Genomic DNA, 16,004 nt, shown 5'->3' with positions numbered 1-16,004 from the left:
AATACTTTATTATCTTACACACACATTAAGGTGTAAAACACTTTTAAAAGTTATTAAAAAAAAAAACTAATTTTGAAAATATTGATTTATAATATTTCTGAAGCAAATGAATAAATTTGTACAGATAATATTTTAATTAGGAACTTTTGTAAATGTAATGATAGATTTATAAAGATGTTATAAAATAAATTGTGAGCTAAAAGAGGACATTAATTTTATCGAAAAATACAGTTCATTAAAAACAACAAATTTGTAACATTGAATTGCAATATGCTAACGTAATTCATTATTGAGTGTATTTTTAGAGTATGATATAAGAGAAACAAGTCATCATAAGTCATTGTTTCTCATGTGAATAACAGTTTCGTAAACCTGCTATTTAGAAAAGGAATGCTGATTAATGTGGGTTTTGAAAGAATTTGTGTATTTGTCTTCCCTGATTCTGAATTTCTTAATATCTTATTTTCGAGAAAAATTGATGTATGTATGAGATTCTGAAATGATTAAAAAGTCTTAGAAGAAGCCCCACACACACACATTTTCTTTAAATAATATTTTTTCCTAAAAGATACGAAAGGAAAATATTCTTTTTATATTTTCGACATTGCGGATGTTGTTGCGAATAACATATTGGTCCCGATAACGTTTTCCGATATTATAAATCAATTTTATGGAGATCTTTTTATATGAAAAAAAAAAAAAAAACTTCTAGCGGTGCAGCATTTACAATACATCTTTTCCTTGTCAATTTTCCGATTTACGAATAAGTTGAAGTTGAAGAAAATGTGAGCCTTCGAGGCACGCGCATGGAGTCCCATAAATTCTAATGCCTACCTTAAATGTAATTTCATGTACAAGATTAAGCGAATTATGCGCGTTCGTGAACGTCTCGTAATTTACTTGTTCCTTCTCAAAAGAGTGATAATGTAAAAGCCATGCGCTTCTCGTCTTGAACGTCGGGTACGCGGCCGCAAATGGCCGGTACTTTATAATCATTAGCGTGAAATTCGATTCTCGACCGAGTGACGACGTGATAGCCGGAGAGCGTCTACGATCTCGTCTTGCGAGCGAGAGGATGGATGCTGTAGTAGGGAGGAAGGACAGATTGCATAGACTGTGAAGTAGAGATGCGAAAAGGGGGGCACCATGTGTTATGACATAATTGCTTAAGAAAGTTCGGAATGCGAATCCGCGCACATACGCGTGCAGACAGATTGACAGACAGACAGACACACACCTGTAGTGGAAGTAGTCCGTGTCGTTACGTTCGTTTCGCAAACTCGTTCACACCGTGTTATAATCGACATTTGCCTTTTTTTGCTCCCTTCTACACGGAAGAGGTGTATAATTGTAACATGGCCCAAGGCATCAGAACGTCGACACCTCGTCCTCTGTATTTTTACGATGCCACTGACCTTCCCCTACTTCCCAAGCGTAGAGCCGGTTTCTTGTTCTTTTCACTGTCCCGAAGGAAGCGGATACGGTGGTATCCGAAACTTTATTTACAAATCGAAAAAGAAGAAAGAATGTATTGTAAATGCAATATAATGCTGGAATTTTTTTTTTTACGAAAAAAGCTTTTGGGAAGATCAATGGTATCGGAAAGAACGGTCGATGCGGTTGGTCACTGCGTTGTTCGCGATGTCAAAAATAAAAGAGTGGAGTATATTTTTCTTTTGTACTTTTTATGAAATATATAAATATTATTTAGAAACGTTAGCTTTCTCCGAGATTTTTACTTCCGGTATGTAGAATTATTTTCATGTCACGTCTGCAATTGCCGACGTATAATGAGACTTAAAGACTCGCGCGAAATTTTAGTTTCCGTAATTTTCCTTTTCCCCTCGTATATATTAGTGAATGCATCATTTAAGACCCATATAGCCAGAGATAATTCACTCTGTACACTAAAAAGAAATTGTTAATTTGATTAAATTAGTTTAGTGAAAAATGTATATATTTAAGTGAAACATATTACATTCAACTTAAATACGTTCTTCAACGAATGAAATAAGGACAAATTAAACTAATTTAATTAAATTAACAACATTTTTTTTCAATGAACAAATTACCTTTTCGTAAAAAAAAAGAATCATCCATGTCAAACTGCATATAATAAGATACATATTGTATACGGGTAATAAATACTTGTTTCAAGTATTTATTTCAACAGTTCATATATTCGTAAATTTATTATAAATTTACCACAAGCATCAAATTTATTCAAAATATATTCTAAATCCTAGTAAGTTATACTTCAATCACAATTAAATTAAAACAAATTCGATTTGTTTATTACATAAAATCGCTTCTTTGATCAATTTTATAATATTCTTCAAAAGGAAATAAATTTTTACTCCGAGTACATAATGATGAATGTTTCTAAAATTTATAATAAGTGTATTTTATTATCAAGAAAATATTCTTTATTAAAAAATAACCGTTATTTAAGAGGAGGAAAATAAATTGAGTAATCATTTTTCATAGCAATAAAATGAAATTTTCTGCTTGTAGTATAATATCTTTATCGAGAACGTTTTATTACCGCGTTCTTGTCGCAATGTTAAATAAATGTAGCGTATCTTTCGTCAGATTTCATCCACTATCCAATCTCGTTTTGTTAGGCAACCGAGGTACATGATTATCCGGTAAAACGCGTTCATTTTTGTTTCCGGTTCAAGGCGACCGGTTCGCTCAATCGTGGCACGCGTAAAACGGGGCTTGCAGATGGAAAGGGCAAAACCGGCCACCGAACTATATTCCACAGGCCATTGCTCCATGTAACTGTGCCCTGACCACCCACCGGCCGTCATAACCGCCGTTTCGTGCGCCAAAGTGCACGGCTGCGGTGCAAAATAATTAAGTATCGGCTTACAATGTTACGGTGTCGATTTGTTCCAGCGTGAACTCATAGTTCGCCGATGCCCCAAAATCGGCTATCCCGTTCGAATGTACTGCGATTTTCACTCGAGAGAGTGCATTACGAGTCGATTTCATGTCACAATCGCTGGCCGTTGGTTGAAGAAAAAAAGAAAGAAATAATCGCACAATAATTCACGCCACGGTTTTGCGCGCACAAATGAAACCTGATTTACCGTCGTATTTTTATAGCCTTAACTTAAGTATTTTTATAGACTTCTATTACTTTTGAATCTCGCCTCAAGGACGTATTGGATGAAATACTGAGAATGTAGGTCGGTATTTTGAGCCGCGAACAGTTCGATCATTAATTTTTATCGTAGCGTAATTGAGGTTACTTGAGAAATTTAATTATTAAAACCTGACATTTAATCTTATATTTGATTCTGATTAAAACAGAAGTAATTGTAGTATTGATACATATTTATTTGAAATATATCTTTTCCAAATGGATGTCAGCATATAACGTTATGGATATCTTAATAACTTGAGTTTCAACAACCATCTATTGCGAGACATAACACATCTTAAAACAGGTCTTAGTTGAGTTTCTCAGTAGAAGCGCTATAAATAAGGGTCTTATACTCATGTTGAAACAACTTTCAACAAAGTTAGCTTTTACACCATTTATCTAACGGATCTGCAATATCTGCATACTGACTATTTCAGAGTCTTGTCAATTTTATTGACGTAAATAAATTAAATATTAATAAATTAATTTAGATTGCTATATGAATAAATCAAATAAGAAGGGAAGGACCAATACAGTTGAAGTTGAGATCTTGATGTCTAATAATATTTTTATAGATATGTAAATTCTAAATACATCTTTTAGTTGTATAAACTGCGTGCCACTTACTGTCGGACTTGAAATACAATTATGAACTGAAGTTGAAATAATATTACAATTAAATTGATTATCGATTTAATAATGCTACTAATATCTTTTACTAGCTACTTATCTTATTTACAGTATTTTAAGATGTTAATAACCTCGTTATTATTTAATTATGATATTATTATTTCAGCTTCAATTTATGATTGCGTTTTAAATTCGACAGTAAGAATAATTTATATAACTGAAAGATGTATTTAAAATTGAGATATAAAAACATTAGGCACCAAGATCTAGCCTCGACTGTATTGACCTTTTCCTTATTTACAATTTAAGTCAAATACATTTACTTTGGAGAAGATAATAAGTTCTTTAATGAGCACTCGGAGAGAACAGCATTGTATCTGTTTGCATGAATGTCGTAATTAAATCTTGTAGAAAATATGCTATTCTGAACTAGACGCAGTTGGAGAGATGCACGTGAAATTATATTACAGTGAAAAATAGATGTGGAGCAGAACAACATGTAAGTTGGACAATAATTATGCTAATTGCTCGGTGGAAGTAGTTAACTGTCATTTATGCAACTCTTCACAATTTAAAAACGCATTTTAATTGTAAACGAGAAGTTACGTCGTTGACGGCAAAAAGTGCTTGTAAAATGTACGTTATAGGATACACTGTCAAGTTTCGGGTTAACTGTTGCGAATATCCGGGAAAAGCATGCCATTTTGGGACAGAAGCTGAATATCCAATGCGTCAATGATCGCGACAAATTGAAATCGAATATTCGCTTGAATTCGAATATTTACACGCAAATTCTTCCCGGTTTTCTCTTTTGATATCCAATTGTCAAAGCGACCAGCGACCTTTTAGGATCAAATTCAATTTTCAAAACATTCGTTCGATCTCTTTTTTCTGATGTAAAAACTCTTTATGAAAAAATCGAGCATATTTTAATATACACAATGTCTTTTTTTTTCTTTGAAAACGATTATTAAGTCATGAGAAACCATATTTAGATTTCAAGATTACGTAATGAAAATATTAAACAATATTAAGTGAAAATCGACCGAGAAATATTTAATATAAATAAGCGAAGAAGGTTGTATTTTTATCAAAATGGATCTTGATGTATAATAGTATTTTTATGTAAATTTTACAATTTCCAATTCAAGCAAACTGCGCTTTAACTGTAAACTTTGAAGATGTTCATTACCATCAGTAATATTAAATTGCTTGTCGCTTTAACTTGTGATATTACGCATTCCAAAGTTTCAGTTTATATTTCTGTTTTAAAACCGACAAATAATCGGTGCATAATTTTCTTGAACTGAAAATTGTAAAATTCATATTTATAATTTCGTATTCACAAAATACTATTAGGCACAAAGACCCTCTTTAACCGAATATGACTTTTTTTGCTCATTTGTATTGAAAATATTAAATTGATTCTCGTTATCCACGCATTTATAAAATCATGTCACATTGAAAATTAATTTTAACTGAATTTGTCACTAAGAAACTACTGTAAGAAATATGATTTGTCAAAAGAAATGTATAACTCGTTATTTTATTTATTTTATTTTTTTTTTTAAATATCTGTCACTATTAAACCGTGCAAGTTTTAATTGTGAGAATTGTATCAAAATCTTTTCTTTTATTTTTCGGCTGCTCTTCTGAAGTAAAACTGTGGAAAACTTATTAAATTATACATTATGAACTAAAGTTTTGTATGCCAGTATCTACTGCGTTTTCTTAAGATTTTTTAAAGTTGGATTAGCTACTTAATGTACTCCTATTGCGGGGCTAAGAATATATAAAGATTTCATCTTATTAGTGCATGTTTTCAAATTTATTTTAACAAAGAATCGTTTACTAGAAAAGAGACTTTAAATTGATTATTTTTCTAAAGACCTCTTGTATTCTTTTTTTTAAAAAATGGAATACTATCGTCTTAAATTTTAGAATAAAAATTTATGAATCTTAATAAATATAAGGTCTTATTTTTTGACGTCAGCGTTGAGTTCACACAAGTGAGTTTCAACACAACTGAGAATAGTAAACATTAAAATAATATTATGCGACTCGAGAAAAATTATAAAATTCTAATTATCAACTGCAGCTATGTGAAAGATTGTGTCAAATTTTAACAAAGAAATGGTAAGTAAAATGATCTATTTCAAATGCAGTGTGCGAAAAAGAAGAAACACTCCTAACATTAATTTATATTTATTGATTTAAAAAATTTAATGAAATATTCCCACAAAAGCAAATGGTTGCCATAAGTAAAGAGTTCCTCACGACCTGTTGGGTCTGAAAATTTCCTATTTTCCACACCAAGAAATTCAGTATAGAGAAAACAAACCGAGCGCCATCCCCGTCTATTGATCGATCACCGACTTCTCTCAACATGGCACCAGAATGATATTCGCGCTCTGTCCAAGTCTCGTCGTCTCCAAAAAAAATCAGAATTCCTTGCAAAAATCTTTACATTTCTCGAGCATTCGTGCAAAAAGACCATCAAGAATGTAAGTTGGCCACATTAATTAATTAGATTTTTTTTTTATCGAGTAATACGTGTTGAATGTTGATGCAGGTTATGGAAAACATTCTCACTCGAGCTTTATGACGCTGAGGAAAGCAGGGTTGACACTAATCCGGCTTAGTGCTCCCATTTTTTAAGTTGCTAATTAAGAAGATCTTAAGGTTTGTATTTACACATGAATTTGTTAATTAATTTATTATTTAATTTAATTAAGAACCAAGCATGAAGCTTATTGTAACAAAGTAATCAGTGCACGTTATAATTTATTTATTTAAACATTTATAAAATAGAATATTTGAAAGTAATTTATTTTTTGTATTATTGTTGAACTTCTTGCCATATATAAATTTATAATAATTCAGATAATTCAAGTTAATAATTTGTAATTGTAGTTACGATTGGTAAATATTGTCGTAGAAGCTTCTTCTCAGACAATTCCTGCAAGCTTGCGAAGAAAGCTGTTTCTGCAAAATGCAAGAGCGTCGGCGTTGCCAAAACACGATACAAGCGGAAACACTCATCGCTATTCTATTGCAAGGAGTTCTATTTATTCGATCAGGTGCTGTATATACGGAATACCAATTCCGTTAATTGCGTCCGTAGACTATGTCGCGCTCTATATATACCTGGCACATACTCAATATACTATTTCATTCGCACGGACAGTATGTTGACGAATGACAAATACGTTTCGGTCGAAAGAGAGTGAGATTGACGTGAGATTAAATGCTTTCAAGTATTACTTCATGCAGCCGAAATAGTTAATCGTGAAAATAAGAAGAGTGTTCTCTGAATTAAGAGCAGTTACTTTCGAGAAGAAGCGCAAGGAGAACAAACTTTTAATCGCGAAATAAACGATTAATGACTTGGGCAAGTTATTCTCTTTGGATTGATCTTTTTGCGGCAAAGAACATGCGCTGCAGCGATAATAATTTATTGTTTTAAGCTGCTTACTTAGACTTTGCTATCTCGGAAGGGTTAAACTGATGATGGTATGACGGCTACATAATATGAATAATAGAATGTGTAGAGAAACATAAAAATGGAAATGGAGATGCATATCATAAAAATAAATTGAAAAATGTAGAGATAAAGAAAGCATGAACCGAGAAATTAGATATTCAAAAAGAATCTTTTTCGTACGTACGTTTTATTTATGATGTTATTACCATAATATTAATGACACTACAAAATAAATCAATAAACTGTTATTCTATTAAAAGAAAATATTCTTAAATAATATAACATTAATTTTTCTATTCTATAATGTACGTATTATTCGAATAATGCAATTTTAATGTATAGTGGACGAAAAATGATACTATTTTAATATTGTATGTATTTTATTATACACAACCTTTTATATATATTCTCTCTCAAAATATAAAAGTTACCAAATTTTTTTAAATTAATTGACATCTATTTAATAAAACACTTGATATTTCAGATATAAATCCAGTTTTACAAATTTCTCCTTAATACGTATGAACGACATGTATTGTGATAAAATATGATAGTCTACAAAGTTTTTATTTTTTACTCAAACTGTGATAACTAAAACAAAAATATAAATAAAATGTAATAAAATATTAAAGACAACGATATTGTAATTAATTAAGATATTAATCTTGCAGATTATATAATTTATTTTAGGATAAGCCAAAGATAATGCTTACCGCTTTTTGTAAATTTGTATAGGCATCTTTTATTTTCTCATTTTTAAGGACTATTAAATATTCTTTAAGCTTATCTAAAATTTCATCAAAGGGTGTCTTAAACAGCGCTTCAGGGTTCCATGGTACATAATATTCATCATATTTCTTGTGATAATAAAGCCAAGGAACGATGAATTCGTCGAAGTGACACGATGGACGTTGTATATCAACACTTTTGATGAGACTATAAGTACTCATTATGGTGCTAAGATAAGGCATTAGCTTAGCTGCTTTAGTATTACAAAAATTTAATAGAGTAATTAAACTTCGATATACCATATCTTGCGATATCGGATCTACCTGTAAAAAGGTAATAATTAGATATATCAACTGATTATTATCTTATCTGTTATCTAATTACTTTAATATTTCTAATTATTAAAACAAACAACGAATAAATCTTATGATACAAGAAAAATACTTTCACGTTTTTTCAGTCTTATTTTTAAATATAACTGACCTCTGCATGAATGAGATGAAGAATTTCATAAATTTCAACCAAATATATATAATTGCTTTCAGTTACGATGTTTCGCAAAATGACGGCCGAGCCATCATCATTCGATGTTAAAAGTTCGCACATGAATTGCATCTCGTTCGCTATACAGTACGGTAATTCTTTTGCGTATAACAGCATGTTACACAAATGATTTACTTTGATCGTTAATGACTTTTCGCACTGAAAAATAAACTTATCTTAAAATATACAACAATTTCACTTAAATTTTTACATGTGCAACTAATATACCTTTAGTGATGATTTCTTTTGACAATGAATAATAAACGTAAACAGTTTTATACTAGCAGTGGATAAATCTGATCTTTCTTTCGAAAATCCATAGACGTATAACCATTTTAATAGACGAAAATTTGTCATATACGTTTTAAGTACTGTAATTGAAATATTCTATTGACATATTCTATGTTCAAAAACATATTTCGATAGAAACGTATGCACATATATAATTTTATCAATTGTAAGTAATTATTTATTTTCACGAATATTCGTATTTTACCTTCAAATGAATTGCGCGTTACAGCGACTTCTAACAAGATGTACGCTTGCATTAAAACTAAAGTCATGAATTTTATATTAGAACAGTCCGTATTTATGTTAAGTATAATATCGGCTATATTATCGGCGCTACGTATTATGAAAGGTAATGGTATCATGGATGGTCGGATAATATTAGCTAACTCCAGAGCTGTTTCTATATGCGTGACTGCAAATGCAAATGTTGACAAAATCGCAATATTAATTTTACGTATAAATATAATAAGTATAAGTAATATATATTTAAAAAAATTTAATAATATAACAGAAAGACTAATAACATTTATAGTAATGATATTTCTCTTAGAAGATTTACTGAATTATTTTGACAAACCAGTATTTGGTTGATATGATGAAAAAATATCAGGTAATGTTTGCCACACTGTATTCGCGAGATTGTCTATGCGCTGTTTGTCGTTTTTGATGATTTGTATTAAATGGCAAAGTCCTTTCAGAGCAATATTGACAAAACTGTTAGAATAATTGCTATGTATCACATCCTATTTGTAAGCAAGTAAAAATTATTATTTGTTCTCGTATTAAAATATCTTTTTTAATCAAGCTGTCAAATGTGTTAAAACTTATTAAAATATTTAAAATTATCTTAAAAATGTTCAGAAAGAAATGTTAATTTCATATTTTCTCTTTTTCTTTCTTTTTTCTATACATATAAAAATAGATATTCTGCTTACCAACAGATATTCAGCAACTTTGTCATAATTAAATGATAACGGCTTGATATCTCCATCAGACTCTATCAGCCACAAATTTAAAACTCGATATAGCAAGTTTTGTGAAATGTTCGGACATGTAAGACAGTAATGTAAAAGATCGACATGATGAGTATAAAATTCACTGATTTCTGAACGTTGCAAGATGCTCATCATTTGAACAACTGCGTTTTCGTAATGATATACTAAATTAGGACGCGGATGAGATAGAGACGTTACCTGCGAAATCGAACGCAATCAGTGCATAGCGCAAACAAGTATGAGATAAATATGTACTTACAGCAAATAGCAACCATAATGGTTTTAAAATCAAAACTGAGATCGGTGTAGATTTTGGAAGTAGCATGATTCTAGTAATTAAGGATTTTAAAGATATCACGTCGTTTCTGAAGAGTGATATAAAAATTGTAGTATTTGAATAAAACAAGTGACAATACAGAAAAGTATAGTTTTTTTTCATACTCTCTTGTGCCAAGATAATGATAATATAGCAGAATTATCAGGACCGATCCGTTTTTTTTCCGCGCTACTGCATCGTTCCATTTTGTTGAATCTTTTGGTAATTCAACGAGACCTTGATTCAACATATTCGCAAACTTCATGGTTTCTATGCGGAATGCCATTTTACCGAGAATACTCAGGATTCGTGATAATAATATACAAATGCTTCTTCGTAAATTCTCTCTGCAATGTGACACAGTTTGCTTCGCGGTTTGTAAATGATATTGTTGAGTGATTTAGATATATCTTTGAAGTTAGAGATTCAAACTTCAGCAATAATATGTAACACACAAAATTTGTTCTGCAATATTGCAAACCTTATATAAAAACTTTATATTAAAGATTTTCAGCGCTACGAATAGCACAGAAGTGCGAATCGATCTCTTTATATATTTTTATAGATACAAAATTCTGAAAAATAATACAAAAAAAATAATATAAAAGAAAATTACAATTGAAAGCATAAAAATTATCTCTAAAGAGATGATGAAAGAATTCTTAGCAATTTTAATGTGTCTGAAACTTAAATTAAAAATGAACAGATTGTGATTAATACACAAAAGTTTAAAAAGTATTTAGGAAAAAATTTAGAAGTATTTAGATTATTTGAATATATATATCTATGAGTTTGTTTTTATTTTTGTGTGTCGCATAGGTTTATTAAAAAAAATTATATATACAATATATATATATTTAATTATAAAATACTGAATATAACGTAAATGCGTTTGTCAATTTATAATTGCCACTTATAATTCTATCGATCTATACAGCATTAGAAACGGATATGCAACTTACGGAAACTGCACAGTTAAATATAACAAGCGCTTCAGATATCCATTGGCAGTCAAATGATTCGACAAATTATCCTTATTGCAATTTTTTAGCTGATACAAATTATTCAGACAAAAGACGAGATTTTTATAAAATCCGATCAAGTCTAGAGAAGACAAGTCTTTGTCCTATCAAAAAAAAAAAGCAATAGTGTTTATGACTCATTCCATTTATTTATATGCGGTGTATTATTTTAGTAGATTAATATTTTATTATATTTTCTAACGAACGTACTTTAACGTACGGTATAATTATATCCATCACCGTATGGTACACGGAAATTTCCAAATTGTTTTTCTTTTCGTAAATCTTAAGTTTGGTCTGACTATTTTCTCTCGAATCTTGCATGAGGCAGAATCTGCGGACACGGAAACATTTCATTAATTAAAATAAAATAGTTTTGATATATCGACGTTGAAAAAAAAAACAAATTGACGAATATCCCACCGAGCACTGCTGGCGCAGGTATTGCATAATGAATCAATGGCGAATGAAATCGTGTCATTATCATCGTCACATTTGACAATCTTTGCCATTGACTCTAATATATCATGACAAACGTCGATGATCATTTCCGCATCGGTATTTTTATCGAAGGCTGCTTGTTTTTGCAGGATGACATTAAACATCGTGATAGCCACAAATTTCAGCTTGTTCTTTTTCAATTCTTTGATATCCAGATTCTTTACGAAAAGTACAATTTGCTGCAGAATGCAGTCCGTGTCGAAGCTCACATCTAATTTTAGCGATCTAGAAGTCATTAAAGCCTTCAATTTTACTATGTGTGAATAACAGTTATAATGGCTTCAGCACACACACACAAAATCTTTTAATAATTTATTAAAATCATTAATATCAATGAAAATACCTTATAAATATAATCAATTATGTAATAATATATAAATATATAAAATTAATTATACATTATATTAATTAATGTAAATATATTATTATATTTATACTGAGATTGCGTTGCGTTTTTACAGTAAATGATCAGAAAAGTATACCTAATAAGTATGTCAGACATGCCCCCTACAAGTTTCTCGAACAGCGTTGAATCTTTGAGTGATTTATTTACGCAGTAACTAAGTCTTAGCATTGTCTGCATAGTAATTATGGCCGCTTGATTTTCATAGAACTCTTTGTGAGCGCTTACAATCTCGAAGATTTCGAGAACAACTCTGCGAACAAAATCGGTACCTTTCAATCCGCAAGAAAATTCGAATTCGATAAACATATAAATATCTTTTTCGTAAGAATTATATACTTGATGAAATTTTCGTCCGATGTTTGCACGACTTCGCATATTGTAGATACCACGTCGAATTTAACAAGCTTTCCCACAATAACGCCTCTTTCAGATTCCTCCGTCTGTATCAGAAAATCCAATAGCTTCTCCGAAATCCAGTTCTAATTTTAGTAGACAAGGATCGAAGAAAAAATGAAATTATAATTGTAGAACTATATATAACTATATATATTAATATATTAATAAACATAGCCATCGATGTTTTGAACGTAAATTAGGCCGATCTCGTTTTCACTCCTTTCCGCTCTATTTCCGATCGATCGTCCTCGATTCATGCGTTACGCGTTTATGTTACAGGTGATGAATACGCCTATAATTTCGCTGAGTTCATATCAAATGCATGCTTTCCGAGTTGTAATAATCGCTCTTCACGCTCGTTCGCGAATTAATGAAACGCAATTTGACGCAGGATTCATTTTCGCGTATTTGCGACGATTAAACTCAGCGGAATTATATCTCTATTACGAGGAAAGTTATACTTAATCAGTTATATCTTATTAAAAAGTAGAGTAAGAGTAAAAATCGAGGAACGTGCTATTGTCTATAATTTCCTATTGAAGATAACTTTTTAAGAAAAAGATATATATCTTATTATCTCTATAAAATATGTAGTATTTTTTCTTTGATATTAGATTCTATTGATACAAAAATTTGATGTCTCTCTCTCTCTCTCTCTCTCTGTAGACACATAGAAATTGCGATACATAGAAATGATTAAAAATAGAAAATGAAAAATTACGTATTATATTACGCGAAAACGCAAAAATACCTGCACCATGCATTCATATACCTATCGTTGAACAGTAAGGTATACGAGTACAAGATACAGGTCAGTAACACCGGCATGAAGTTGACCTCCACAGGAAGTCCATTATCCTGACGGTGCTAAGGGCTCCGAGTCCGCCGACGATCGATATTGCCAACCTCCGCATCGGCCACCATGGTGTTACACTGTAGCTTCAGCGTCTGGTTTTCGAGACTAAGCTGCAGTGTAACACCTACGATGACAATCCCGAGCCGGAAGTAAGACGGTACTATGGCAACATCACTCTGCTGCACACCGGCAGGACTCTGATAGTCCAGCCCACACGGAACGACAACTGGGCGATTTTCCGGTGTGCAAGGGCGAGACCCTGAATGTCAACTACTTCCCAAATAACCAACGCGTGTTCATCGAGAAAGATACTATTAGATATATAATAATTAGACATCGGATTCTCTGCAATTGTATATTTTTTTAGAAAGCAGATTGGGAAGTAAAATCGTAGCAGAAATTTGTCTTATTGAAAAGGCATTCCAGAAATGCATATTTACTTGTGCATATTTTGTGTATACTTGCACACGTTGTCAGCATAAAAAAAATCCGTTGTTTAACAATAATTAATAACAATAGCAAATATAAGGAGTTTCTCTTATACCTGTGCGTTTCCCGACATTAATCGTTTCTTCACGTACGGCAGAATAAGATTGATATCCTTCATACTCCAATCGAACAACAAATCCATCGCGCTGAACGAATTATTTTCCTACGCATCAAAGAAACTGTGCACGACTAAGGAATTGCGTCGCAATGCGGTGTAACGAATAAAAGAACGTTGCAAGTTCGAACACTTAAATTTAGCGGCTAACTTCTCAACGTTAGAAAAATAAATGGCGGCAGATTTAAATGATTGAATATGATTTTAATCGGAGTTATCTTGAGAATACATCCCAATTCAAAATTAAATACAAGAGAGAGTTTAATAGAATTGAGACACGTGTCTTTTTTTATTCGTATTTGAAGTTTTGAATACATTCTCTTAACTGCAGAGATAACTGATCGGTATAATCATTTATAGAAACACGGATCTTATCTCTCGTTACAATATAGACGCAATGCAGATGCATACATTCAAACATGCACATGCCAAACATGTATACATGTGTTTTTGTGGATGCGACGACGCAATGAATTGCTGAAGAAAAGTAAAAGTGAAATATAATTTCATCAAAGAAGTTAGATGTGAAAAGAGAAAATATGTGTCATATAACAACGCTAATTTGGAGTTACTTTTTTTACACTGTAAAAAATAAAATGTTAATTTTAACTTGAAGGCGTACAGTGGACTTTCTGAGACATGCAAAAATGTTAAAATTAACACAAAAATGTTAATTTTTTATAGTTTAAATACTGAGAAATGTTTACCTATTCCAAATGTTATTGGAATTAAGTTGAATTAATTCTTCATGGAAACGAAGAAAATTAAGGAAAGACACGTTATAAGATACATAGTCAAGTTTGGAATTAGCCATTAGAAACATCTGCGAAAAGCGTGTCACTTTGAAGTAAAAGCTGAACATCCAGCGTGTCGACGACCAATTGACGTCAACTCGCGCATTGAATATTCTCACACGCGTCGGCTTTTCGCCTTTCTCTCTTGACATCCGATTGTCAAAGCGATCAACAAAACTTTCAGGGTCAAGTTCGATTTCCGAAGCGCTCGCTCGCTGTACGCGGATTCTTCTTATTAGCGCGTGGAATTTCACGCTTCACGAAAGAATCTAGCGAACCCGCGTCGCTCTATTTCGCCCCGTGGAAGATACGCGGGTGACCGCAGATTTTTCTTGTCTTTCCCAATACGTACTTCACGCACCAGATATCTGTCGCCGCATGATTAATTTTCTCCCGTGATTTAGGCAAAAGTTATAGAACTTTCATAACTCCCGTTATTGTGAAATTAAGATGTTCCACAAATAATCTCTTGGAGATTAGCGATACGCCGCGAAAATATAAAATCGCCTCGCTTTCGCGGCCTTCGTAAGTGAAATCATCTCGCACGACAATCGGGATCTGATACGTATTCAATGAGATGGATTACACGTACATAAGGCGCGAGATAATTACAATATTAATTAGTAAACGCCAATTCGAGCGAGGAGATGCCACGTGATGATGCGATTTATATAGCATCGTCGTTACTTTTCTTGTTTCAAAAACGTTTTCTAAGTGGGCCAAAGAAATTGCATATCAGCGATAGAAGTAGGTCACAAGCGCATAATAATACACAATTAATTAATCGAAAAAAAGCGCGTAAAAAATGACACGTGCGCCGTCAAAATTTTCGAATCATTTATGAAACACACTGGGGTCCCGTCGCAGATCGATATTCGATCTCGAATGGATGAAATTGCATTCAAACGCAAGTCGAGAAATAAAATTTATTCCAAAGCAATTTTCAAAGCGAGTTTTCTACGTTCGCGTTTGTCGTGATTGTTCTCTCGATTGCGGCTCCAAAATAAAACTTTCTGCAATCAAAATGAAAATATCGCGAAAATGATTTTTAGCTATTTTAATATTGTATATGCTAAAGAAACGTAGATATTATATTCCGAAATATGTTTTTAATCTGGAAGCATTGAAATATTTAAGAATACACTTTTATTGCACAGTACAGTTTGCATATACAGCTTATGATAAGCGAACATTTAAAAAAAAAGCTCTTAATGTAAAAATAAAAAATATTTTTTTTATATTACTAAAATTGGAGCAGAACGAGTGTGTTTAACTTTTTTTAATAT

The 16,004-nt window shown here is 31.8% G+C and overlaps 1 protein-coding gene and 1 long non-coding RNA gene across 2 annotated transcripts; one reads left to right on the top strand and one right to left on the bottom strand.

The window, feature by feature from the left end:
* Positions 1–6,179: 6,179 nt before the first annotated feature.
* Positions 6,180–7,333, top strand: LOC108750596. The gene is made up of 3 exons (XR_001939445.1): positions 6,180–6,285; positions 6,354–6,463; positions 6,695–7,333. It is a non-coding gene; the product is annotated as an uncharacterized LOC108750596 (long non-coding RNA).
* Positions 7,334–8,023: 690 nt separating this feature from the next.
* LOC108750410 lies at positions 8,024–13,951 on the bottom strand (the record flags this gene model as incomplete). The annotated part of the gene is made up of 14 exons (XM_018489826.1): positions 13,865–13,951; positions 12,405–12,547; positions 12,145–12,318; positions 11,585–11,887; positions 11,372–11,495; positions 11,102–11,265; positions 10,265–10,486; positions 10,083–10,188; positions 9,764–10,021; positions 9,406–9,571; positions 9,034–9,240; positions 8,766–8,908; positions 8,478–8,696; positions 8,024–8,317 (listed from the first exon to the last, which is right to left on the bottom strand). Coding segments are annotated over exons 1-14 (2,610 nt in total), but the record flags the coding sequence as incomplete, so codon positions are not given.
* Between the last annotated feature and the right edge of the window lie 2,053 nt (positions 13,952–16,004).

Source organism: Trachymyrmex septentrionalis, unplaced genomic scaffold (genome assembly GCF_001594115.1).
Source record: "Trachymyrmex septentrionalis isolate Tsep2-gDNA-1 unplaced genomic scaffold, Tsep1.0 scaffold37, whole genome shotgun sequence".
In the NCBI taxonomy this organism is placed as follows: Eukaryota; Metazoa; Arthropoda; class Insecta; order Hymenoptera; family Formicidae; genus Trachymyrmex; species Trachymyrmex septentrionalis.
The sequence above is the reverse complement of the archived record's forward strand: the minus strand, read 5'-3'. Positions and strand labels throughout refer to the sequence as shown.